The sequence below is a fragment of the Ammospiza nelsoni genome, chromosome 17, assembly GCF_027579445.1.
Source record: "Ammospiza nelsoni isolate bAmmNel1 chromosome 17, bAmmNel1.pri, whole genome shotgun sequence".
NCBI lineage: Eukaryota > Metazoa > Chordata > Aves > Passeriformes > Passerellidae > Ammospiza > Ammospiza nelsoni.
This window is the reverse complement of record NC_080649.1, coordinates 8270388-8295330: the sequence shown is the minus strand read 5'-3', so window position 1 is coordinate 8295330 and position 24943 is coordinate 8270388. Positions and strand designations below refer to the sequence as shown.

The 24943-nt window shown below is 43.4% G+C and overlaps 1 protein-coding gene across 1 annotated transcript in view; it reads left to right on the top strand.

The window, feature by feature from the left end:
* Positions 1-24943, top strand: part of XYLT1 (xylosyltransferase 1) — a 176107-nt gene that overhangs the window by 107823 nt on the left and 43341 nt on the right. Inside the window, exons 3-4 of the mRNA XM_059484242.1 lie at positions 3874-4046; positions 4660-4862. Coding sequence (XP_059340225.1) covers positions 3874-4046; positions 4660-4862 — 376 coding nt within the window. The remainder of the gene's footprint in view (positions 1-3873; positions 4047-4659; positions 4863-24943) is intronic.

Sequence of the window (24943 nt, the reverse complement as noted above, 5' to 3'; positions counted from 1 at the left end):
GTATCAATCATATTCTTTGTGAGTTTTGTTTTACTTTGTGTTAACATTGTGGGGGTTTTATTATGGTTTATAAAGCACTGATGGTTTTTGTTTTATATTCTATTGACATTCTGGACTTTTTATTAAGGTTTATAAAGCACTGATCTCTGTAAATTATCCCAGGAAAAGGGAATTCCCTAAACATGTAGGTAACTTCATTCAACAGGAAATACTCTCACACTCTGAGAAGCTTTCTTGGTGAGACGGAGTGACCTCCAGTCCCACTGTGCAGGAGGAGCTGGGAATTCTCTGTGTTGGCTTGGCGCATTTTCCTTGGAAGGGCAAATGATGGAATGTTGAGAGGTGACAAGTGTGGTGAAGGCTGGGAATAGGGAGTGCTGCAGACCTGTCCATGCATCTTCTGTAGCTGCTGGGTGAGAGCAAGGTGATCTTGGCAGCTGCTTTTTGCAGGACTGAAGTGACTGAGGGAGGAGATGGAATCATCACTGAGGCTCAGCTTTAGTGTATGGGGAGAATGCAGGGTAGTGAGGTACCCAAGTAGCTGTCAAATCCAAGTGCTTCTTAAAATCCGTTTAGATTTTTATCACTAGTGAATGGTAGGATGTTAAGTGAAGTTATCTGATGCATTTTCTGTGTATCCTGTCCCAGCAGCCTGGAGAGGATGAGCTCCTACCTGAGGCAGCTCATCAATATGTAGGCACTGACATGATGAGCTGGGCTTTGGTCTGCATGGGCTTTATAGAAATGAAATGGCTGGAGCTATTCAGGTCTTGACATTGCTCATACAGGTCTGAAGTCCTGCTGTATTTTTTAGTAAGCAGATCCTCAACTGAATGTTTCCTGCCAATTTCATTTTCTTTGCAAACCAGGCTGGTTCTTTATCAGTGAAGTAGTTGCAAAATAGAGGGTGCTGAGCAGCCATGAGCTAAAACCAGGGAAGTGACAGCACAGAGCAAAGTAGCAGGTAGTCTGACAGATGGAAAAAGTGTAGCATTCTTCCTTTGTGAAACTTCAGGCAGCCACAAATAGGATTACATTTAGAAAGCCATAATAGTATGCAGGTGGTAAATGCAAGTATAAAAATCCTAAACCTAAAAGAGAAGGAAGGAAACTAGCACATGAAAAATAACGTTTAGAGAAGGAAAACAGAAGAGAACAAAATAAGTCACTGCAGGAATTTATTAGAGAAAACTGATGCAGTGAGGTGGCATTTCAGGTGAAAATTTGAGAGGATTTTGTTCTCAGTAATTGCTAGATAAATGATAGTGTGGGTATTGACAGCAAGTTAGATTAAAATAAAAGGCCCACAATATGACTAATTTAAATTCCCCTCACCTTCTGCATATCATTGCAGAAAATCACTGATTTCGAAAGAGAGGTATCCAAAAATGTAATGAAAACCACTAAAAATATTTGAGTTCATTGATGGGACATCATCAGCTTGAAATGAAAACAGTTTAAAAGAAAAATGGCTTGTTTTTGCAATTGCAATTGCCCTTCATTCCCCTGTCAGTTCTCTTTGCAAGCACATTTTCTTTCTCTCACAGTCCCTTTCTGTCCCTGTCACTCTGCAGAAACCCTGAGCACGTGCATGGCAAAGCTCATCAGCTGCACAGGAGAAAACAGTGGAACTGGGCATAGGCCAATGGCCATAATAAACAAACTGCAAATTATAGAATAAATTAAATTTAGGCTATCTTTCTAATGTTTTAACACTCCTCTGAGACCTAGGTGGAGGGGTTTTTTAAAGAAATACCATTTAAATTGTTTGTGTCCCGTGTAAAGTTAAGAATGACTTATGGGGCTGGAAATTTCCTAATTTCTGAATACAACAAGGAGCAATAAAGTTGCATTAATTTTGAGCAGCACTATTGCACAGAGGTGTTCCTTGAGGGGCTATGAACAGGGAGGGTGTGTTCCATGGGGCTGGGAGCCTCTGGGACTCTGTGCTGTTGGGGATCTGTGTGTGCACCACTGCCTTGTAGCCCTTGTCACAGTCAGCAAAGGGCCCCTTCTAGGCACAAGGGACACCTCTGACATGTACAGCTTCCCTGGCAAAAACAGACTCTGACCTGGAGAAGTGTGCTAGGGAAGCTCTGCTGAGGAGAAGCTTGAAGAGAGAGTTGTGGGAGATGTTGAAACCATTCCCATTCCCTTCTGGGATGTGCTGCTCCCATTGCAGCAGCATCTCTCTCCCATGGCTGAAAGTGTTTCAATTACTCAAGGGCATTTCAGTACAATTCAGGACATCATATTGTCCATTGTTTGATCACCTAAACAGTGCTCTACAAACATTCAGTTGGTCTGTTTCTTCCAAGTTTATACTACTGTCTTGAACAAGGAGGAGATGCCCAAGGAGGATTAGGCAAAGGTCTTTTTTTTGTGTCCAACCTTTATTTTGTAATTATTACATTTAGAAAAGAAGAAAGCTTTTGGTATTGTTTCATTTTACCAACATATGTTTCCAGTTTCAGAAACCTGGGGAAAAGTGTCTTTCCCTCTCTCTTAGTCTCACTTCACACTTGGCAAATGTCTTCCTTCATGTTCCTTACATCAAATCAAACAGACACGAGCATGTGTTTTTAATAACTGTAGGAGATGTTTTGGAAGGTGCAGTGGGCTTTGTAGCTGCACTCAGGCTGTTTGATAACTGAGCCCAGGAACAGCCTCAAATTTGTCCTACATTTGCCTGGAGCAAATGTCTCCACTGCCTGCAGGAGGAGCCTTGGGGTGGTGGGGATGTGGAGGTGGGAGGAGAAACGGGCATCACAAAAGGCACTAAGTGCAGAAACTGGTAACAGCTCAGATCTTAGAAATTCAAAAATTGTACCTCTTGGCAGGCGGGCCTCACATCAAGTATCTTTTAAGGCAACACTATTCCTTTCATTTAAAAAATAATAAAGTTAAAATTTGCAAGAGGAAAATTTGGGCAGGAGGAAGATTTTTGGCTTGGAGGTACTTTCCTTCCTTGTCTGCTAATATTCAAAATTTCAGGTTCTTTCTAAATCATTTTTTGTTGAGAAAGGTCCTTACAAGGTCAGAGCACTGAAGAATGGTGTTGTTTCATTGAAGAATGAATGTTGTGTTTTGGATAAAATTATGTTTTTCTTACATTGTGTTCTGGTTTTTGAATTGCAGAGTGGGTACACAAACCAAAACCAAAGCACTTTAAATTTCTTATTAGAAATGTCCCTCCAGCTCTTCAGTTTATCTGCACATCCTGTCTGAACCTCACACTGTGGTGTTTGCTTTAGAAAAGGAAGGCCAGAAATTACTCTGTTAAAATAAAAATGAACAGGTATTTTGAATTGTATTGGAAGAGCCCCACTCCTCCATGAAAAAGTGAAGACATGCAGGTTGCATTTAAATGTTCCAGGGCACATCTGCTGTTACAAATGAATGCTATCTGTCAGTAATCCTCAGCAGCTGTTCAGTAGCAGAGTCCCACCAGCTTCTCAGCAGAGCTGTGCTGACCATGGGAACGAGCAGCTTTGGCTAAACAGGGGGTTTCCTTCTGAGGGAACACCAGCCTTGCCAGTGTTTGAATAGTTTGGGCACGAATTACAAACTTGGAGGGGATTCCTTTGAAGGTTCTGTACTCAGGAGGAGCTTGATACAACTCATGAACATCTGGGTACTTGTCTGTGCTTGTGCAGCCTTGTTCAGGATGGTGCCCAAGGGGTGAAAGGACAGCCCTGTGTGGGGACAAAGGAGAGGGGTGCAGACTGGATGGGACACGGGCTGCACCCCCATGAGTGCTCACCCTGCCCTACAAAGGCCTTTGAAGAGGGAGCCAAGCTGGAATGTGTACTGCTCTCTGCACCCTGCCCTGTGGATACACTCAGAGATGTCCTGTGTTTTGTTTTTGAACAGGAAAAGCCAACAACAATGTTCAGTGGGATGAGGACTCCGTAGAGTACATGCCAGCCAACCCAGTCAGGATCGCATTTGTCTTGGTTGTTCATGGCAGAGCTTCCCGGCAGCTCCAGCGCATGTTTAAGGCTATTTACCATAAAGACCATTTTTATTACATTCATGTTGACAAGGTAATATATCACTGGTTATAAATTGCCTGTCTCACCATCTGTCAGCCTACCCATCCTTGTCATCTTCTTCATCTTCCCTTTACCTCTGCTGCATAAAGTGCACGTCACTTTTTGTCTCTCCATCTGTTACATGTTTGGAGCCCCTTTTTTTTTCCCCTTAATTTTTCTTTCTTGTTATCTTATTTATGTAACAGCCTTCATTTCTCCTTCTCTGTGATGAGTATCTCCCCTTGTCTGTCTGTTGTACATTTAGTTAGCAGTAACTGATAAGTTGGTGCAGAGTGAGGATGGAGAGCTGACCTGAGGTGCCTTAGGCTAGTGACACACTGTAAAAGGGAGGTGGTGGCAGTCACCTCCTTTACAAAAGCCCTTTGGGATCTATGATGACAAATGGTGAATAAAGCTAATCACACTGGTTAGTGATTATTGTAGTTGTAATAACAAATATTAACCAGGGTTCTCTGCACATTTATCAAAAGAAGCTTGTGTGAAATAGAGGGCAAAGCAATGGCAGCACTCAGTGAGTCAAGAAGCAGGGTAGGCCTTTAGTGAACAGAGGGAGAGACAATTTTGGACTGAATAACTTGAATGTCTCACTCTTTTCTCCTTAAAGCGATCCAATTACTTGCACCGGCAAGTGCTGCAGTTTGCCAGCCAGTACCCAAACGTGAGAGTGACCTCCTGGAGAATGGCCACCATCTGGGGAGGAGCAAGCCTTCTGACCACCTACCTGCAGACCATGAAGGACCTAATGGAGATGAGTGACTGGCCCTGGGATTTCTTCATCAACCTCAGTGCTGCTGACTACCCTATCAGGTACAGTGAGTATTTTAAGGATGCACATGTTTTGTTCCTAAAGGATGTATGGAGATAAGCAATGATAAACAATGACATGTCTGTGCTGTGCTGCAGGAAGCAGAGGAGCAGTTTCTTTTGTTTTACACCAGAAAACTCCTGTTGGTGAGCTGGTGTCTGACAGCCACAATTCAGCCAAGTATTCAACCACCTGCCTGTACCCTGTGTGTCTCCCCTTTGCCTGGGGGGCACTTTCACTGAGAGGCTGCTCCAGTTAGTCATTATTTCCCACAAAAGGGGTACCTGCAAGAGGGGATGAGGAAAGTAGCCAAAAGTGCTGGAGCTCAGCAAATGAAACCCAGGCATGGAGAGATTCCTCTTTCCCAGGGCTCTGATTAACTAACAGTGTCATTTGATGTCTCAGCAAGAGTTGAAGGTATGAATATAGATTCAGGTACTCCTCTCCCTTCTTTTAGTACTTTTTCTGTGGAGGATAATGGCTGTGGAAGTGACAAATAAGTTGCTAGGAGTCAATTATATCTTCAGCACCAACCGTGTCCTGAATATCCTCACTCAGATGGCATCAGGCTAAGAATTTCACACCCCATCACATGATAAGTCTTGTGGTTTTAAATGAAATTATATTCTTTCTGGATTTACATCACCCAGGCCTCAGAGCTGCATTCAGTAAGTTTGCTATGTTGTGCAAAAGTAGATAGCTTGTTAAAAACCCCAACCCAAACAAAAAAAAAAAAAAAAAAAAAAAAAAAAAACCACAAAAAACCCCAACAACAACAACAAAGCCACCCAAAAAACCCCCAAGTGTCCTGAAGCTGTTTTTAGGTTTAGGTTGTAAGAGTTATTAAGAAGAAGGAAACACAAAATTCTTGTGGCTTCTGTTTCCCTCTATGCTGAAATGAACCAATGAAAGGGGAAGTGACCTTCTTGGGCAATTTCCTGATGATACAACTTGGTTTTAATACTCCTGGAAGAGATGCTTCCACTGGTGAGGTTTCTCCAAGATCTCCCTCAAAGTTTGAATCCCTTCCTGAAGGTGCTCTTGGACAGAAATTGCCACTGAAGTGAACAATGGCAAAACCCCTGAGCCTGTGCCTTAGGAAGGATTTTGTGAGGACTGACAAAAGGCTTTACTGCTGATGCTCAGTGAAATGCAACACATTTTGGGGAGAAAGATTAGAGCACAAGACTTACTTGAGACTGCCTTGATATTAGAACATGGGGACTTAAATTAAGAAATCATAGTATTTAAACACTTTTGATGTGCAACATGGAGAAAACTAACAGTTTTGACATATCAACCTTGCTTATAAAGGAGAGTATGTAGTTTTCTGTATATCTCTTGAGTTTTGGTAAAAGCTAGCTTGTTATTCCTGATTATTCACTTTCCTGGTGAGGAATGCTGTATTGATGCTGAAAAGTGGACTAATGCAGGACCATAAAGGAATAAGTAGGTGATGGCACTGTGATTTAAACAGGATAAATTGCAGGAGAGTGCTGAAGGTCTGGTGTGGTTGTACCCTAGTGCCTGCAGGTGTGTCCAGCATTCCTGTGCTGTTGAGCCCACCCCAACCACTGTGCAGTGCTGAGGCCATGCCCTGGGGCAGTCTGAACTGTTCCCAGTTCCCTGGGGAGCAAATCAAACCCCAGGGCCAGATGGGGTCAGTGCCTTCCAGACATGGCCATCAGCAACCACTGGCCTTGTGGGGCAGGCTGCAGCTGGTTCAGCGGTCATGGAGTCTGTGTGATGGTGCCATGCTGTCTTGCAGTCATTCCAGCTCTGCTGGAGAAATCCCAGGCACTTGTTTCTTCAGAGAGGGAGCTCTGGAAGGTCGTGCTTGTCCCTTGCAGCCGCTCTCAGAGCTCTGTGGTGGCCTTTTGGTGGCTCTCAGAGCTCTGTGGTGGCCTCTTGGTGGCTCCCAGAGATCTGTGGTGGCTTCCTGGGGGCTCTCGGGGGCTCTCAGCAGCCAGGCAGGCTCTGAAGTGCTCACTTCCCTTCCTGCCAAAGCACTGTTACCAGAACTGCAGGGAACATGCTTCCTCTTCATCCCATGATGCACTTCAACAAAAAATAAGAAACCTTTTTGGTGCTCCAACTCCACTGACACTGACTTACAAGTAACGTTAAGTGTTTCTTTTAATATGGAATATTACAGGTATACCATGGAAGGTCTTGTCTCATCAAATATATATATAAAAGTCCATTTAATTTTCATGGTGGAGGTGCTATAAATTATTACTATTTATAATCTTTAGGAAGGCATTACCTCTCTGCATAACCCAGAGAGAGCTGATTGTTTTTTTCACGAAATAGTAAAGAGGGTGTTTGGGGGATTCTTTTTTTTCTTTCAGACTCCATGCCATGATTTGTCAGATAATGGACTAGGGGCACTTTACACTTCTCTCTGGTTAGCCATACTGCTGTGGGTTTTGCTAGGTTTCCCTGCATAAGAACATATGAATTTTGTAGATTAATAGTTTTTATCCAGAGCTGCTTCATATTAAGCTTTTGCTTCCCATCTGCCATTCCATCTGTAATACTGAAACCTTTACTACTTCTCTTCTGATAATAAAAGCTAATCCAGCTTTCTAAGTCAAAAAGCCATACTCAATATGTGGGGTTAATACAATATGATGAAGCCTAAATCTGTCCAGGGAGCAGTCTGGTCTGTTCACAGACTACAGTGGAATTGCCAGGAGCCTTTCATCCTTCAGAAGAGATGTCCAGAAGCAGATGTTAGGCATCATAAAATATAAAGGCATGGGAGAAAAATATTAGAACTATTCATTTTGTGAAGGAAACAATTAAAAATATGTAAAATAAAACATATGCATGCCAGGAAAATCCAGATACCCTTATTATTCCTCCTCATGCCTGAATGTTTTGTTTGTGGAGTCTGTAAGCCCAGCACTAGCACAGAGGAGTTTCTAACCCATGTGCTTCTCCTTCTTACTGAGTACAAACCACTGGCAAACAGTCTGGACACAAAGGTGCCTCCAACAAAAGTGCTTCCCTTTAATCAAGAGGCAATATGTTATTTATCGGGCTAAGTGAAAAGATGTGGTGCATGATCCACCCTTGACTTCATTCAGCTCTGTTAAACATTCTCAGCAGGAAAAGGAGGGGTGAAATGGTTAAAGACAAACCTCCACAAGCAACTCAGAGATGGGAGTTTGTGTGACTGTCCCTCCTTTTGCTCTGGGCTTGTGAATAAAAAAGGAACAGATTTGGAGGGTTCTCAAGAAATCATCTCTCACTGTCACTGCATTCACAAAGAAATGGAAGAAATCAGCACCTTCCTTCCTTTTCCTTAACTTTTTTTTTTTTTTAATTTTAGTGGTATTTTTTCATAATTTAAAGTGTATTCTTTTGGGAGCCTCTTTCAAAACCTTATGGGAAAGCTATTGATGTCTTCAACCTCTTACTTTACATGGCTATCTATTTGCATTATTTATTGTCTCTGACAAACAGCATAAAGTAGTCAACCTTATGTTCAGGGACTGAAATTTCACTCCCAACAAGGTGAACTATGGTAGAGCATCTATTCATGCTGAATGTTTAATGTGCATTGCAGGAGTCCTTGGATAATGTGGCACTGAAGTGTTGCACCACTTAAATTAAGGAGTTTAATGAGATCATTTAACAGTGAATATCGTGTCAGTGCTTACCTGGCCACAGAGCTTGTATAAAGAATAAACATAATGAAACATTTGAACTATTTGTAATTTACAGTAAATCACTGAGCCTCAATCACCAAAGGGATCACCAAATCTAATTGCTAGCTAATGCTTGGTCTTTATAAAGGTCAAGCAAAATTATTAGCAGAAGCTTGGGGAGTGCTTCAGAATGGTAAGAAAATAAAGTGTCTTATAGATGGAGCCAGGAATGCAGATACAACTACAATTTCCATCCTGGGCAATCAGGTATAACAAAAGAACTTAAATGAAACCCAGTGAAACTACTTGTGTTTTGCTGCTTGGCATTATTTTAGGATGAAGTTGTGTACTTTCCATAAAAGCCTGTGTTGGGAAGCCTCAGTTAAATGAGACACATTCAGCAGAAGTTTGGATCTGGTGCTTGAATGGAAGGTGTATCATCATGAAAATAGCAGCTGAGGTACTGCACACTACAGGGAGTGAATGGGATGGTCTGACTGGCCCTGCTCCTTTAAGCGGGTGCCAATGTGGAGATTATCTTTGCCAACCAGAATAACACAGAAATTAAAAAACTGAGCTAGCAAATAACTATTAATTGACCTGCACTTGCTTCATTGTATTGCCCTCTGTTGGTCAAGGTGACATTGGCTGATAAAAAACCAAAGTGATGCCTTCTAAATGAGGTCCCTGGGCCAGAGAAATTTGCCGAGAGTGAAAAGGTGGGAGTGCAGGGAAGAGATCTTCAGGTTTTCTTCTTGTGGTAGGTGAAAATAATTACAACCAACAGATTTTAGGAAGAAGTTCAACCTTTGGGAAAAATGCTTTAGCACTTTTTCAAGTTATTTTTCAGGTGCTAGAACTACCTGGGAGATCATGTCCTTGTTTCTGCCACTGGCTCAGTTTCATCCCCTGCAAAGCATGGGTGACCACCATTCTATAGAAACTACATCAGGGATGATTTCTGTTCTGTCAAATTCACCATGACCTGCCCCATTTCACCTGTGGCCAAATGACACAACCTTTGGAGCAGGTGACAGGGAGAAGAAAAGAGAATACAGTTTGCCTGGAGTGGGCACACCAGACTGGAGCTACCCAGCTGCTCTCACACAATATCTCAGCTTTTGCAATGTGCAGGCTTGAAATGCAATATTGGAAATACAGGAAAATCTCCTCTTAGAGCTGAAACAAAGCACTTGGCTTTCCCATACAGCACTCTGGCTCTGGGAGAAGTGCCTGAGACCCAGCTGTGCCCTCTTGATGGCTGTGAGCTCAGAAATCCCCAAGCCAGCAGGGCTGATGCGAGCTGTGCAATGGCAAACAAGGCAAAGCCATTGGCTCAAGAGGAAGTTCCACTCTCTCTGTCTCACTTCTCATCAATTTGACTGGACTTAATTTAAAAATTCCATGTCTCACTGAGATTCAGACTTCAGAGCTGTCCTCTAGAGATATCTCCTTCCTGGCACTACATAAATTGGTGCTGGACATGAAAGCCTGGATAAAGAATACTGACTTTCCAGGGCTGAGTTTGACCTTACACCCCATATGAAGTGTTGCAGTGCTGATCTGAAAAGCAAGCCTTGCCACTAGAATAATGTACCAGGCACTGGGCAAATAGTGCAGTGTTCTCTGAAGTGCCCTTTGGAATGTTATCCTGGGCTGAAGCAGTGCTCAATCTTCTCCCTGCATCCAGAGGGGAGTGCAGCTCAGGTGGCTTTTGCACTACAACATCTGTTCAGATGCCAGAGCCTGAGGTTTTTATCTCAAGATTGTCACCAACATTGTATGTGGCTTTGTTTGCTCGGAATATTGTTATCTGGCAAGCCCGATATCAATCCACTCTTAATGCTTCACAGGAAATCTTTTTTTCCTGTCCAAAAGGAACTTTATCAGTGTTTTTCTTGAATCTGCATTCTCTGAGAATTTCAGATTTGCTTCTTTCTTTAATCCCTCAAATAACCTTTTCTTGTCTTCTTTCCTCACTTCGCCAGCGCATTTGCTTGAGATTTATATATATATTTTGAAAGTTATCTTTTTGATTTGCTGTTCCACCTCTCTGTTTTACTGTTAAGTTATCAATGGTTGGGAGAGCAGTGGTTTTGTGCATGGTCACAAATGGGTGGGGTAAAATGTGGAAATTATTGTGGCTTAAAATTTTTATTTATCTCTGATGTTAACATAATGATTTCTTCAAGCTGGCAAATGTTAGTGATGAGAGGCCCAACCCTTCCTCTGTGCAGCCACAGCAGCTGGCGCTGCTCCTTCTGCCCTCCCCTCCTGGATTTAAGGATATAAAGCAGCTTTTGCTTTGGGGAACTGACATCTGCAGCTCATAGTAGCTCCTATGGGTATTTTGAGATGTGCTCCATAGCCTGAGACTGGCCACAGGAATAAATGCACCCCAAACTGGAATGGGCTGTCCAGGCATCTTTACTGTGCCTGCAGATTAAAGATGTGTCAGTAAGGCACAGTTTTAGAACTGGATTTTTACTCCAAGTGCTCTTGTACTTGGCAGCATTGGCGCTGCTGATTGCAGTGTGAGCATGGAGCCCCTTCTCTCTCCCCAGCTGAGCTGGTGTCTGGCCCCTGGGGATCTGCCTGGCAGAGGAGCTGCAGTTGGGTGGGCACTGCCCCTCTGAGCCCTGCTGGGCTGCCTGGCTGGTGGCCCCTTCTCCTCTGGCTTGGCTCTGGGGCTGCTCACAGGGAGGTCCTCAAGCAAAGAGCCAAAGGGTTTTCATCTGTTTGCCATTTGCTTTCTGGATGTAATTTATTTTTTACTTATTTATGACTGAGAAAAAAGTCTCTTTCTTAAAAAGAGTTAAATGTGAGTCTGCCCTGGATTCATTTGCATTTAGTCTGATTTATAAACAGTAACAGCACAAATGTTGTGGTAATGTGCACTAAAGTTCCATCTTTTGTCATCAGGATGCTCCAGTAATGCCTGGAATAGTATTTTTGTGAGGGTGACCAATGTGTTGGGGCAGAGGAAGGCAATGAGCAGCATGAGGGACCTGGCCAGCTCTGTATTTCTCCTTCACAGCTCCAGGGATGTTTACAAAACCTGTTTTTCACTTACAACTTGTCTTTGTGGACAAATAGTGTGGGGTGACCAAGCCAAGAAGAGAGTCCTTTGTGCAGAATGGTTTTTGTACTTTAAAACCATGGTTAGGAGAATTCCCCACCAGCTGCCCCATCCTGGCAGGCCCTTCCCATGGCATTTAGTTGCTCACTGCATTCCTGGGTGAGAAGCTCCAGTGGAGTTTGAGCTGCAGTGGGATGTTGATCATCAGGGAAATCCCAGGTGTGCCTTTCTGATAACACAACATGTGCTGTTATACCCTTGTGTGCTCTCTCACAACTTTGCTGCAGTGACTTTTGCTTTGGATTAACTCTGAGGTGTGTAACAGAAGCTGCAGAGGAACAGGTCCTTGTGGTGTTCACCTGGGGTTTGTGAGCAGAAACTTTAATGTGTCTTCAACTCATTTGAGTTTTTCTCGGTTTTTTTAGAAAGTTCAGTGAAATCGTTATAAAAATTCCAAAAGCTAAAAGTGCTTGAAAGAGGGAAATGTTCCTATAAAGGCATTGCATTTTAAATGTGCTCTCCCTTCGTGGTCCCGCTGAATTCTCTCAGGAAATTAAAAATCTGCTGAAATTGCCATTAAGACACTCTTTTGTTTAGATTTCAGGATGCCACTTACAATAAAACAGCTGCAAAATAATATCTGGTGGCAGCTCAAAGTGAACATAACACAACATGTGCTGTTATACCTTTCCCAAGTCACTCTTAAATAGTTGTGAACCTAAAGGCTGTTAAAGGCTGAGCCAAAACGTTGTTCTGATTCAGTCTTTTAGTGGTGATATAGAAATAGGAAGGAGAGAGAGAGATGAATAAATTCTTTCCCTTGAAAATAGGGCTAAAAGCCAAAGAGTTGAATGGTATTTGAAGATTTTTCAGGTCTTGCAGCTCTGTAGATCAAATGCAGGATCTGTGAGCCTGTACAGTGCTCGGGTGGCTTTCAGGAGAGTTGGGCACCTCTGTGTGTGGTGTTCTTGGGCACCTCTGTGTGTAGTGTTCTTCATGTTCAGGGATGTGCTGCAGAATGCATCTCTTTTTCCAAAGCTTCTTTTTATTTTTCTTTCAATCCTGACTAGTGCTAACTGGTGAAAACTTTGTATCTTGAGATGTTGTGGGAGCTTTGACCTGGCAGTGCAGAAAACAGAAATCCCAGACCAATATTTTGCTGGGCAATCTGAGTTAGAATTAGGGCCCAGCTGGCTTTTACAATTGCACCTTACTACAGTGGAATATTTCTATTCTGCCCAACCTGCACAGAGCATTTGTGTGACACCTCTGAACCTGCCTGTACAAATAGCAGTGCTGAATGCCCCCGACTGTTTGTGATGGCCCATCTGTAGCTCCAGGCTGATGGGAGGGGATGAGGCCCTAAATGGTTCATTGTAGCACATTCCACTCTGCTGCATGCAGTTTAATTATATCCATCATTCAGCATTACTTGATGAACCAGCTGTAGGCTCAAGCATCCCTGAGCTTTCATCAGGATAATTGCACTGTTTGCCACATTAGGAACTGGTGTGGGGCCAAGTCCTTTTCAAATGCAGAGTTGATCTTGGTTTAAAAGTTTGCTGCCCCAAAAGTCACTTCTAGCAGGTAATCTTGCAACAATGCATTCTTGGGACAGCTGAAGACTAAAAGGTCTATAAATCCAAATTGGTTATTTGTGTCACCTTATGGCTTCAATTGAAGCTGCCTCAGATGTTTTGGCAGTGGCTCAGCTCATTGTATTCATGTGATGGGATGCACTGTGCCAGCCAGGTGCAAGGTAGCTTCAGGTGATTTCCGTGGCAAGGGCCTGCAGGGCCCTTGGCTCTGCTTGCCCTGTGAGGGTCATTGCTAAACCTCTGTACAGCTGGTGTTGTGAAGGCACTGGAGCTGTTCCCAGGGGCTCAAGTTGTGTTACACATGGCAGCTGTAGAGCTACAGCTGAAGGCTAAAACACCCTGATCTTTCTCTCTGTGGAAAGCTGGTGCTTGTGGTGTGTCAGGAGGTACCAGGGCTGGGTATCATCACAAAGTGCCTGGGGAATAATTTGTGAGCCACTGCAGCCCAGGAGGGGAGAGCAGCCAGGAAATGGCTCCATGTCACAGCCTGTCCCCTTGGCAGTGCCAGGAGATCATGGTGACAAACTGCATCACTGAAGTTCACGTGCCTTTTCTGGAGCTTTCTCTTGAATTGAAGCCATGGTTCTCTTCTGATGAAATAAGGCTGTGTTGGTTGCAGCTCACTGAGCACAGCAGAGAGCAGGGACATCAGCCTCCCAGCCTGCCAGCTGTTTTCTCAGCAGCCCAGTTATACCAGGTAGTGGATCTGTATGTTCCCATTTCAAACATCCTCTCTGCCACAGGTTTGTGCCTCACATCCCAGCTCTGCATTCCTCACTGACTGACTCCAAAACAGTCCCAACCAAGAGTAGGGCAAGTCATCAGGTGGCACAAATTATCAAAATAAGATCATTGCTCAACCCAAATAAAGGTAACAAAATGTGACCTTTTGTTGTTAAAACCAATTAAGTTTCTTTCCATCAACTCTCAGTTCATTATCCCTTTCACCCCCCAGGCCCTGTTCTTCCATCTTTTCAGTCTTGGTGCAGAATTAATGCTAAATCCCATTAGCCTGACCCTGTTTTCCCTGGTTTGCCTTCTGGCCCTCTGAATTGATGCACTCGGACAGGTTGGTTCAGCAGCTCAGGATCAAAGGGAGTGGCAGCCCCAGGAGGAGCTGCAGGAAGGGGCTGTTTGTAATAATTCTCTTTACTTTTGAAGGAGTTTGTGGAAGTGCCTCAGCAGTGGGGTCTCACTGGGCAGCTGAAGAGCCCTGGGCTGCATCCCTGGCACAGAGAGCAGCACAGGGACCTTGTGCTGGTGGAGTGCCCCCACTCCCCCTTGGGATAACTCCAGTCAGGAGACTGAAGCTGCTCACTGGATGAGTGTGTATTCCCTCTGGTCTTTTAGAAAGTGTGAGATGAGGGAAAATGTTTCTTTACCCACTGCATCAGAAGAACCACCTGCTCTCAGGGCAATGTCACACAAAGCTGGCCAGCTTTTGTCCAGGATCACACTGCAAATTAAACAAGAGGGGGCAAAACCCAAAAGTGTTGAGTTTTATACCTTGAGCTCTTTTAGCACGGCCTTTCCTGCTTCCCTTCCCAGAAAGAGGAGGGTAGTCTCAGCTCCCTGCTGCTCCCAAGCTTAGTGTGAGCAGTTTCTGGTTCTTTATTGACATGGGACCCTGTGTGTGGCAGCAGGGAGTGTGTCTGTGTCACTATAGGACAAGAAATAACACCACACAGGCATGCAGCTCTTCCAAGGTAAAAAGAGCACTTATAATTTCTGACTCTAATATTTATAGATTTCTAAAAGTGACAGTGGATTGGAGGATGACAGTGTTATTTCTCCAATGACACTGGACAAACTAACAGTCCATTGAATTTCTCTTCTTCTATAAAAGAATGCAAACCAATAAGTTATTTACATAAAGTGTGTAAGAAAGTTTGTTACAAGAATGTAAACATCAGAAGGCTTAGAAAAACTTTAAAAAAATCAGGGTGACATCTGTGAGCTTTGGGGAGGATGCTGGGCTGGACCATTTGGGAGCAAGCTGTCCTGCCTTCCCTGCTGGAGCCAGAGGTGGCTGCAAGGAGGGGCTGGGGCAGGGTGGCTTCATCAGGGACAGAGCAGGGAAGGCATTTTCAGAATCCTGCATGAGCTGCAGCAGGGACAGAGCAGGGAAGGTGTTTGCAGAGCCCTGCATGAGCTGCAGCAGGGACAGAGCAGGGAAGGCATTTTCAGAATCCTGCATGAGCTGCAGCAGGGACAGAGCAGGGAAGGTGTTTGCAGAGCCCTGCATGAGCTGCAGCAGGGACAGAGCAGGGAAGGTGTTTCTGCATGAGCTGTCCCTGGTGGCTGTGGGCTCCTGCTGGCTCTGGGAGTCTCCTGGGCAGGGTGGAAATGGCTCTGGTGTGACAGAGTGGGGACAGTGGGGTGTCAGGGTGAATCACCACAGTCAGAGGGAGTGAATTATCTTTCAAAAACTGAGAAATTACCAAAATTTGACATTAAAGCTGGGTAAGTGGCACCCTAACATCCAGAAAAGCAAAGATATCTCACAAGTCTTAAGCTGCAGGAGTGTTGCAGGTGATGGAGGCACACACAGCTCACATGGTGGATTTTAATCCAAGCTGGATGTGCTGAGTAGATCCATCCCTGGCATGGAACTGGCCCAGGTGACAGCTGGGGGTGCTGCAGGGTCTCTGCTGTGGCAGGACAGCAGGGCTGCACCCCCAGACTGACAGACCCCACCAGGCAGAGCTCTGCCATCAGGAGCAGGGTGAAGGAGGTTTCTTTCTTCCCATTTTCTCGGAAGAAACTGAGCATTTTTAATTGTAATTGCTCAACAAGCATCAAACCATTTTTCAACAATTAGCAAATCGTTTTTCATATTGACTTGTACAAATAAAATTTCAGATGCACATGGGAATGTGTGAATTGGATGAAGTGAATGGTTGCTTTAAATCATATTTAATTTTAATTTCTCTTTTTGCACAAAACTCTTGATAATTTAATTTTAGAGATGGTGAAAAAAACTGCTGAATGTAAACCATGCAATGTAAAATATACACGGAATAAACAAACAAAAAGCTCCTATTCAGCCCAATATCTAGATTTTTTTCTTTTTATACAAAGTCTCACTAATTTGAGTAATGAACTTGATAATTTCTGAAGCTCACTCCACTTGCTTATTTAATCAGTGATTATTGTTTTCATCAAAATGAGATGTATCGTGTAGGCAGATGAGGTTCTACATGAATATGCAGCAGCAGAGAAATACTGGAAAAATACAAAGCAGTGAGCATCATTCTGTACCAAATAAAATCCCAGTGCTTTTATAAAGCTAAAATTATATCATGTTTACTTTTAATAATTAAATATCCTTGGGTATTAGCAGCTGGTTAGTCAAGTATTTCAGTGCTCTCTTTCTTCAGATGCTTTCCAGCAGATATTAAGTGAACTCAGATGTCTTTTTGAGATAAGATAATCTTGTCTTTCTTAACTCTTTGCAGTGCAGCATCCTCACAAGTGATATTCTGGGATCCATGGCCCATCAGGAGTTCCTGGCAGTTAAATGTGGGAATTCTCTGTCCTGATCCCTGCACTGGGGCAGTGATTGGAAATGGAATGGTTTGTTATTATAATAATAAGAGGCAGAGGCAACTTTGTGAAAAGCAAATTATCTTGGTAAATACTTTTCAGCAGCTTTAGAAGTCCTGTAGTAATTGGCAGCAGTTACATTTGCTGCCACTCTGACACAATATTGGGGCATTATGGACAGAAATGGTTGCTTGGGGAGTTTTCCTATGGAGAATTGCCTACCATGAGACAGGCAGGGGAAGACAGAACACCTCTCAGAGAGAGAGGAAAACTGTGCTGGTGTTCATCTATTTACATGGAACAACACCTTTTCACAGCCTCTAAACTGGGAAGCACCACAAACCCTTGTTATGATTTCCCACTCCCTATCCCAGGAACACAGAGCTGGGTTGATGCTCTGGCTTACACAAGCATAAACTGAGTGCACTGCACTGATTGTGGAGAATTACAGATATGAAAACAGAATAAAGTCCTTTGCATAGTGCTTATCAGTAGGAAAGAGGATTGAAAAAAAGGTTTTTTTTTTGTTGATTAAAGGATCTGCAAGAGGGAACTTGTCTCACTATTGAAGGTACTAAAAATATTTTAAGGAACAAAATATGGGTAATTTGTACTGCTTTCTTCAAATATGCACTTTGGGCATAAAGGGGATTTTCCAATATTTCTGTCACTCCACATGTTCTTTTCTAGTGAGAGAAAGCCCTTATTGTCATAAAAGTTTTTAAATAGAAAAATGCTGAAAAGGGAGGTTGTTTTTTTCCCTTACAGGATTAAAACTAAGTAAATAACCTCAATAAATTTAGCAATTCTGGGCATGAATCCTCTTTAGACATGTGTCTCAATGTAAATAGCAGTGTGTGTAGGTAACCTCTTCAGGTGCATGGCTGCTTCCTGCTCACTGTCCATCAAAATGATCATTTACGTCAACACTCAGCTTCCTTATTGATGGAAATGAAAAATGTGATAGACCTTTGACAATGTGATATTCAAACAGGCTTTCTGTGCCAAACTGTCAGCAGGTAGTTTGTGTTCATTAGCTCCACACTCTGCATTCAATCAGTCCTTACACTCTTAATAGAAAAAGGTTAAAAACATTCACATTTGGACTTGTTGGTGTCATCCACCAAATTGGTGCTTTTTTACCATGAAAATCACAATTCTTTCCATTTATCCTGAGCACAGCTACCTTGGAAAGTTGCTGACTGTGGTGTCAGTGGCAGCTATTAGTGGAAGGCTGGCACCATAGTTTGGCAAAGTGGCACTGGGGAATCTGTTTTAGTGATGGGTTTGGCAGAGCTGGATTTGATGATCTTAAAGGTCTTTTTCAAATCAAGCATTTCTGTGAGTCTATGTTTGGAGCTGACATAATGCTGAGTAATCATGTGATTCTATCAATGCTAAGCATTTTACAGCAGAGTGTAAGTTGAAGAGTCTAAACCCCACGTTGCTGTATTTTTTCTGAGCTGATTTGCATTATTTTAATTTCCACATTTGAATAATGGGAATGCCAGCAAGGCTTGATAAGCAGTTTTTGCCAGCACTGATAAAAATGAGCATTTTTTCCTGCAGTTCAAGTAAACTGACGTCTCTTCTGAGTGTGTGGGAGAGGAATTTTGCTTTACTACAGTATATGCCTTTAACAAGTTTTCTAGCCCTTATCTAAGTTAGACACACATCACTGCCTTTACTTAAAAATATTTATTTGAAATAGGCATTTATAGGCCTTTCTAGCAAAGGCTATCTGTCAGGCACACAAATTCTGAGCTAGCAAGATGAAAAAATAAATAATGGCGGTGATATGCTGATGATTCATAAACTTAAATAAATAGAAAATTGTTTAACAAATCAGAGTGAAACATTCCCTTCCTTTTTAGCAAAATACCTCTGATCTGCATGCATCAATACCAGGTTATGTAGGGAATAAGTCATCCTGCACGTAGCCAATTTTCTGTGATTATTTTCATATCTACCAGGTCTTACACAGTTGCACATTTGGAGGGTACTTCAGAAGCTTTTGTTATTCAAGTATTTTTCAGTGCATTTGTTGTTGTTAAGCATACAAATAATCTAGACTTAGCAATTGCATACAATTAGATTTATGAAAGGAAAACTACTTTAATGTATTTTGTAGTTTTACTCTAAAATATAGTAACTTGCAACTTGTGGTGGCTTTAAAATGAGAGAAAAAGAGCTGCATGTGAAATGGTACTACAGAGTAGTGTTTTTGTTATTTACTTTTTACTGCAGCAGCAGGGATGCTGAGAAAATGTCATTGTCACAGACAAATTAATTCCTGGGATCAATTCAAAGGTACTCCTGGGACTGAGGGCATTTTGTAAAAATGTTTTATAAACACCAGTGAGTTAAACATTGGTGAGTTGGTGACATATCTGTGGTGGAGATGGACAATCTGAGTTATGACTGGATTGGCCTGCCTGGAAAAGTCTCCTTAATAAATGTACTTGTGCCCCTAAGAGATCCAAGATGAGTTTAAGGACAGCTCTCAGCTCTTGACCTTGCTGTAATCCTTGCACATTCTGCTCTGGACATGAGGACATGTGGGCCCTGACCCATGAAGTAATTTATGACAATACAGTGGGAAAGTTGCATCATTTTGGGAGAGCTCCAAATGTGCTACAGTTCAGCACTCACTGTTCAGGGCTTCACCAGATCAGGGACACAGTGATTGCACCATTGCAGGGTGTATTTGATAAGGTCCTGGGGATTTTAAATGCTTGTGTTGAAATCGTGCTATAAAATAATTGGGAATTGAGTAATTTACTTTTTTCCCCGTGAATATTTAAAGAAAGTCAAAAGCGATGTTACAAAGTTTTAATGAGTGCATGTGGTGAGAATTTTATTATCATAAAAGCTGTAGGGTTTATCAGCTGATGCTGGGCTGCAGTTTTTCATTAGCCAAGGGCTTTTCAGGGTTTCATGGGATATGGCTGGAAAACATTCCAAACAAATGAATATTCCATTTTAAAAGAATAATGAGACATTGAGGGTTTTATAGACTCCAAAGTTTGCTAAACCAATATCTCTAATTAGATGGAGAAACTCTCTATAGAGTCTTTGCATCAACGGCAGCACACACAGCAAATGTTTTAAGCATTTACATATCAAACACTGCTGGCAGCGTTTTGGCAGCAGTCCAGAGCTGTAGATAGTTTTAATCACATTTGTTCATTAATCCTTGGTGGAATTCTCTTATATGGTCTCTTTAGGATTTTCATTTAAGCATGTGCTGCTGCTTCTCAGCGGTGGGCTTATTTATTTATTTTATAAATATCATCTGAAGCCTTGAATTTATAGAAAATAGTATGTGGAGTGGCTCAGGAAGCAGACAGTGCAGTATATTCTATTTTCTCTCAGCAGATCTCCTTTGTAGCCAGGCATTTATGCACTCTCACTAGAAGAGGTTTATTCAGCAGTGTGCCATCCAAAAAAGACTTCCACTCTTTTCTGACTATGCAAGTTCCTTTCTTTTCCATAGGAAACAGAGAGTGGTTGAATGGGAGGCAGTAATTGAAAGCACAGCCAAGATGAGTGTGTTGCTGATGGAATGTCCTGAGCATCACCCAGCACTGGCAGGGCTGAGGAGAGGAGCTCATCCCTTGTGATGAGAGATCAGTGCCTGCAGCACCCAAAGGCAGGAGGCTGACACTGAAATACTCAGGTGTGAATTCCCAGCCCAGCTCTGGTCTCCAAGTGCTCCAGCAGCTGAGCTGCTGAGGCAATAGTTTTCTTCCGTTATCTTGTTCCTCTGTTAAGCCTGACTTGAAAGACAAACCAAACCATTTAAGACAACACTGTTGTAAAAGCAGAGGTATTAACTGCCACCCAGAGCCCTCCTCATGCAGTTGGCCTCTGAAATCATATCTGCTGTTCTCATTTTTATAGTTTGTTTTATGAATGGCTGTTGTTCCAGGAATCAGCTTTGCTGAGAAAGGCCTGCCATGCTAATCCTTGTTCTGTGATGGATAGCAAAGGCTAAGTATAGCCTTCCCTTTTCTTTGCATTTGTAGATGGCAGACTCGTTGGGGTTTATTTTCTTACTTCAGCCTGGGTCAGGCTCTGCTGAGCCTCCCCTTGTGCTAAATTGCCTTTGGAGAGGCAGGAGGACTTGGGAGCACCAGTAAGAGGGTCAGTCTCTCCATCCAGGGTCTGAAAGGTGAACATGCAAATCTTTTCCCACATTCTTCTCATGCTGCATTTGTGTGGTTGATCATCCTGCTGTAAGTGTTCCAGGAGGAGGGTTTGTAGGTTTTTGCTATTTTCTATTGAATCATTTGTCTGCTGCATCCTTTTGTAAGGCGATATGCCGTGCCCAGACGTGTGCAAACTGGAGGGACCAGAGCAGGTCAGGATCCCTGTCTGGAGTGGGAGATGCTCTGAGTGCTGCTGTGGCCCAGCAGAAGCTTTCAGAGTGCGCTGGGTGCTGTGCAGGTGTGTGCAGCAATTGGCAGAACCCCTTCCCTGTCTCCTGGGCTGCTCCCCTGCCTCCCCAGCTCCTGTGTGCCCTGCAGTGCTGCAGGGCCTGGGCAGCCAGGCTGAGCACAGAGGGATGGCCCCGGCCAGGAACAGCCAGGTGAGCAACTCTGCTGAAGGAATTCTCCTGCCACGGGGCTGGGTGTGATGGCATGCCCTAACACTCTACAATACTGCCTTAATGAATATGAAATTAATAACTCCCTGCAATCAGGGAGCTCAAGTATCACTGTAAGAATTTATTGGAAAGAAGGTAGCAGAATTTAAGGTGTTCAGTTCTTCCACTTTCAGGCTCTTGTGTGCACATCTGCATGTTTAGCTGTGTTTAGCCTATATTAACCATTAATATCACTCTGAATAGGTGAGTTTGCCCCATAATTCCAGGGTTTTTTTTCTCTGCAGTCTTTTCCTGCTGTATAAACAGTTTGATGGCAAAGAACTGCTGGGGTTGCTGTAGGTCTGGGCTCTGTGGGGCTGTGCCTTCACACAGTCACAGAGTCCTGGGAAAGGAAGCTGTGGGCATGAGTCAGGCAGGAACGAGTGGAAACACCAAAGCTTTGGGCACTGGGAGAACTTGTAAAAGTTTTGACTTATCTCTTTCTAACTGTATGTTTGCCTTCATTATCCCTGCTTCAGAGGCCATTCATTGCTGCTTCAAACCACATTAGCCTCCTTGCCCTATTCTCCCAAACACTTTTGCCCCTATATATTAATTTTTTGCCTGCTTTTGTAATCCCTGCCTGCCTCTCCAGCACCCCACACCAGGCAGAGCTACTGCTGTGTTTGCTGCCACCACTGCTCACCATGGCCAGGGCTAATCCCCTCCCTGCACTAACTCCTCCTGTGAAGCAGCCAGCAGACTTGCCATTAGATAGCCCTAAATTAATCAAGATGAATAATTAATAAACTGAGAGCAGCTCTCTTTCCTTCATCTGATTCCTACACGGAATCAAACCATCTTGTTTCCATACCTGTGTGCTGCCAAAAGATTCTGAACTTTTGATCTAACTTAGCCAAATTGTTATTAACTTGGATAGGTTTTGACATATTAATAACCCCATTGAAGTGCCTGCTGTTCCCTACATCCTTCAAGATGTCCATGTGTTAAAGAACCTTGCTGAATCAGAACATTTCTATTAACCATCACTATCCTCCAAAAGTAATAATATCTTGATTTCCTTTTCTCATATTCTCCAAAGGCTTTCCTAATCTGTTTTCACAGCTGCAGACTGAGGGCATCTCTGCTCTTTGCTTGGATTAGTCACTGGGGTTGGAGGGTTTGCTTAAACCCAGCTAGACCAGCACTGCCTCTTGCCCACAGGGTCTGGCTGTGGTTGTGTGCAGGGACTGCTCTGCACAGACAATGCAAACACAAAGTCACTGCTTCTCCTCCAGCTGTTCATTTCAATCCCCAGTGTATAGGCCATATTCTGAAATTATTGCCTTGCTCAGCAGGTGCTTGCTGAGTGCCTGGTTTGCCTGCTCTCACCCTGGGACACCTCAGTCCCAGGCCAGGCTGCTCATGAGGAAACCCTGGTAGCAGACTTTGCTTTGCTTTGGCAATATCTTCTGAATTTCCTTCTGGATATAGGACTCACCTGTTTCTCTCCCTTAGACCTGTAACTCTCAACTTGGCCTAACCCCAAGCAGGGTCCCAGCCTGGGGCTCAGTCACTCCCCAGCTGAGCAGTGCCAGGGGCTGAGTCCCTTTTGCAGCCTCCCTGCCTGCCCATGTGAGTGCTGCCATCCCTGAGCCCAGCCCTGCAGGCCGGGCTGAGCTTTGCTGAGTGGGCACAGTGCCCCTGTCACCCCTGCTGCAGGAGGGAGCTGTAGTACCTCACCAAGGTTCTGGAGAAGATGGGCACCCCCATCCCAGCTGGCAGACCTGCCCTTGCTGAGCCCCAAATCAGCATCAGTGAACTCAAACATGCTTTGTTTCCCATCACTCTTATTCCCTTGTCATCTTCTCGTGGCAGCCCACACACACACACACACACACACACACACACACACACACACAAGCTTTCTCCACTCCTGGAGTTCACTGGAGGATTCATTTTGCATTTCTCCCTGTGTGCTGCACACCTGAAATGCCCATTTTCTCTCAGCCTCTCTACACTCACACCATGCTCCTCCCTGACAGTGATACAGGTACCCAGCTGAGTAATCCTTCTCCCTGGTGCCTTGCCCTCCAAGTGAGTTTAACTGCAAAAGGAAACAGAAGTGAGAGCTGTGTGGATGCATCCATCAGGCCCAGCCTCAGGCACCAACTGCAGAAGGGCTTTTTCCTCACTCTGTATTCGTGCTGTGTTACCCTGGGGAAACTGATAGGAATGTGATATGTAATATCAGTGTATTTTTAATCAGTAGCATGAACTACCCTCCCTCTCCACATGACTTTATTTCCTTCTTAGGAAGGCTCTGTTGCACTTGTTACCTTCTGTTTTACCATGATAGTTAGTAAAACATTTTGTGCCAAATTTATGCTCAGTGAATTATCCCTGAAATTTGTGGAGCTACGGCAGAATTTAATTTGGCAGTGTGGAGTTGCTGTTGCTCCCAGTGATGTCTTCAGCTGAAAATCTCAGCTTTTGATTGCCTTACTTAGAGAAAAAGCAGGCCCACGTCTCCATCCTTGTCCAAAGGAGTGCCAGAGGCACTGGAAATAGCCTGTGCCAGAGGCATTTAGGAAATCTGCCCCTCAAGGCAAAGGTTTCTGAAAGGTGAGGAGGGTTTGAACAAAAATGCATTAACATCGATGGTGTGTTCAATACCTTTGATTTTCTCTTTAATGTCTTCTGATGGAATAAGTCAAAGGTGATGTGCAGCATCCTCATGATGTTGGGGCCAGAAGGAGCACTTTGAATGAAAGCTTAATAGAAATTCAGTGTGGTGCCATGCTGAGCATAGAATTGGTTGACTGCATAAATCTAAATGTCAATTAACTAGAAAGTGTTACCAAATGGACCTATGATGTTTTAGTTCCATGTTGTCAACACATAAAACGAAGCATATTAATTGATAAGGAGTAAAACTCTGTATGAGTTCATTAAAACAAAAAATTAAAAATATTCAAAGTAGGACCAAGATACCTCCAGTGTTTTGAAGAAGAGAGAAAAGGTCAATTATTGATTACTTTGAGAGCTAAGCATCATTTGGACATTTATAAGAATTACTTAAAAGCTGAGAGAGAAGCAATGAGAAGTTTGTGTGGCAGCCCCAAGTCCTGATACACTTGGTAGAGTACTGCTGAATAGCAAAATACAGGTTGGTGAGCAATCTAGAAAGGATGATGTTTTATTGAGTGGTGTGGATTGTTACTTTGGTTGATTTGATTTTTATCCTGTAAGGAAATTAAAGCTCAAGCACTTCCAAGCTTGATTATATTTCTAAAGATCATCTTTGCATGCCAGCTTTTGCCTAGAAAGTCACCCGAAGATGTCAGCCATTGAAACCATTTCATGTGGAAGCATTGCTAAGTAAATTCACTAAATGCCTATTCATCCCAGTAAGATGGAGAGTCAGTGGAGCAGCAAATGTGAAAATCTGCACAGCTTACTACACAGAAAGCAGTTTCTGAGTTTGCCCAATTGAGATGCAGAGTCTGAGCCTGGGAGGTGCTGCAGCTCACAGGAGTAAAGGAGGTGGATCTCAGGGCCCTGTCTGTGAGGATGCTTGCTTGACAGATAATTCATTTGGTCTAGATAATATCAA